The following is a 2,272-nucleotide window of genomic DNA, read 5'->3' as shown; positions in this document are numbered from 1 at the left end:
TTATAGCTTGCTAAATTAAAATATTTTCACCTTAGTTCTCTGAAGGCTGGTATTCTGTTATCTTGGTGACTTATTATTTAGCTGATATTTGAGGTGGATGACCTCAGAGCCTTTAAGTTTTACAATTTCATGAATGAAAACCATGCTAATCTTTTAAGAAACATTATTATGTTCACATTAAAACCAAGAGCAAACTTATAAATTAACCTCAGAAAGAATACAACCTACACAACAAGAAAACCCTACATTTTCATTCTTATTTGCTACCTTAACATTTTCCATATATAAATCCATCCATGAAGACGATCAGATTTACCATTTGGTGGGCCAGAGGGGAAAATAGGTGTATTTGTCGTCCACTAGATACACTCACACTGTACTCCGTTCTCTATATGCAAGACCTAGGTGACTAGAAGTGTCATTGTCACACATTTTCATAGACTGGTCAGCCACTTGTTACTTCAATAGAACACAAGTCATCTTTATACAAGAGCAATCAGGACAAAAAGGAAATAGCTAAGCAGTATGCATCACCCACCACCACCGTAGCAGTTAACCCAGCATTACTCTACTGAGATACAACAGTGCCTGGCACCTCCAAACCCAGGAACTTGTAGAATTGTTTGACAAATATTCCTATTCAAAAAAAGGCTCTTACACAAACATGGGAGTAGGGCTAGACTACCAGTTAGGTCTGAGGGTAAGTAGCACATACAAACAAATTAATATTCCCCATTGCAGGTTTTTAATGTTCTCTTCATTCTTTAAAATAAAAAACCTGCAATGGGGAATATTAATTTGCACCATTGACTTAAAAGTCAGGAGGCTGAAAATTAGGTTATTACAATTCTTATTTCCAAGCAAAGAGAGTATTAGATAAATTAGGATGGAAATTTACCTTAAACACCTAAACCAGTTATGGAACCATCAGTTGTTCACTTTACTAACTTAAGAAATGCACAGCAGCAGAATACCACAGAAAACATTTATCCCCACCCCACCACCCGTGTGGCAAAACTTAAAAGCAAATGAAAAATTAGGCATGTTATAAAGTAACTTTTATTAGCCAGTTGTTTGCTCCAAAGACTCTTATAGGTAATGACTTTGGGGTCCTCCCTCCTTCCCCAATCAAGTCCTGTTACTTGACTGGCTGGTGAAGATGAACTTTGATCTTAATTAGGATCTTTCCCTTCAGCGAACTTTCCAGGGCTCTTAGGTGCAGAACCGGAGTTGGATTCCTTCTCAAATCTGGGCAGAAGACTCTCAGACCTGGTTGGCAAGCGAGACGTGGTCACAGGTGAAGGCCTAGCACGGGATCTTCTTTGGGCTTTAGAACGACGCCCCTCACTGAAAGAGCTAGGACCAACAGGCTTCGGGGTGAGACTTTCGTTGTCATCACGTTTACACTTTCGGGGTGTCACTTCCAGGCGGGCATGACGGGAGCGCAATGATCTTTGCCCAACCTGGGCCTTCTGCATCCGTAGCTCGCGGTCATCCAACAGGATACCATCTACGGCATCCCTGGCATTCTCTTCTTGGCGCTTTTGATGAGATCGGACAAAAGCAAAGCCAAGGGACTCTTTGGAGACAGGGTTACGGACAATGTACACATCACCCGCTGGCTGGGAACTTTCCAACTCGTGCGTCGGAGTGCTGGGCGGAGTGCAGTAGGTCAGATTGTCCACCTTGAGAGAGAGCATGCCCTCCACATTGGGAGGAGTGTGACTGTCACTCATGGCTTTTGAGAGCTTTGCCAGAGGACTACTTCTCGCGAAAACAGGAATGGCGGCGACACAGAGCAAACAGCAACTGTTGCTAGGGATTTCTTCAGCTTAGGCCCCGCCTCTTCCGGTTCCTGCATGTGCTGCTTCTGAAAGCTGGCTCTTTGCCAAGTTCTGGAACAGTCCTTTGCAGAAACAGCTCCACTGGACCCAGTGGGTTGGAAAATAGGTGTCCTTGGCCATAATACAATTGCTTCTCTAGCGTAAATCATAATACCCTGATTTAATTATAGACAGAAGAACATATAAGTTACATGAGAGTTGATATAAATAAGGTTGTGAGCTGAAATACCCTTGCAATGTGAGAAACAGTTATGGCTTTGAAGAGAAATAAGCTTCTGCACAAATAAGTGTGACTCAATCACACAGGCACAGAAGGATTGGGAACCATCTATGGGCTGTGGAATGCAGTAAGAAAATCAGTATAGGTCCCCCATTTCTTCTATGGGCTATTTGAAGATGTCTACATTATGTAATTGAGCATAACCCAA

The 2,272-nt window shown here is 42.5% G+C and overlaps 1 protein-coding gene across 1 annotated transcript; it reads right to left on the bottom strand.

Moving 5' to 3' along the window:
• Window positions 1-1,172: 1,172 nt before the first annotated feature.
• On the bottom strand, window positions 1,173-1,736 carry LOC101648722 (serine/arginine-rich splicing factor 2-like). The gene has a single exon (XM_045289394.1). The coding sequence runs from the start codon at window positions 1,734-1,736 to the stop codon at window positions 1,173-1,175; it is 564 nt and encodes a 187-aa protein (XP_045145329.1).
• Between the last annotated feature and the right edge of the window lie 536 nt (window positions 1,737-2,272).

Source organism: Echinops telfairi, unplaced genomic scaffold (genome assembly GCF_000313985.2).
Source record: "Echinops telfairi isolate 266 unplaced genomic scaffold, ASM31398v2 ScPeMD7_26;HRSCAF=91, whole genome shotgun sequence".
In the NCBI taxonomy this organism is placed as follows: Eukaryota; Metazoa; Chordata; class Mammalia; order Afrosoricida; family Tenrecidae; genus Echinops; species Echinops telfairi.
This window is presented reverse-complemented; position numbering and strand designations above follow the sequence as displayed.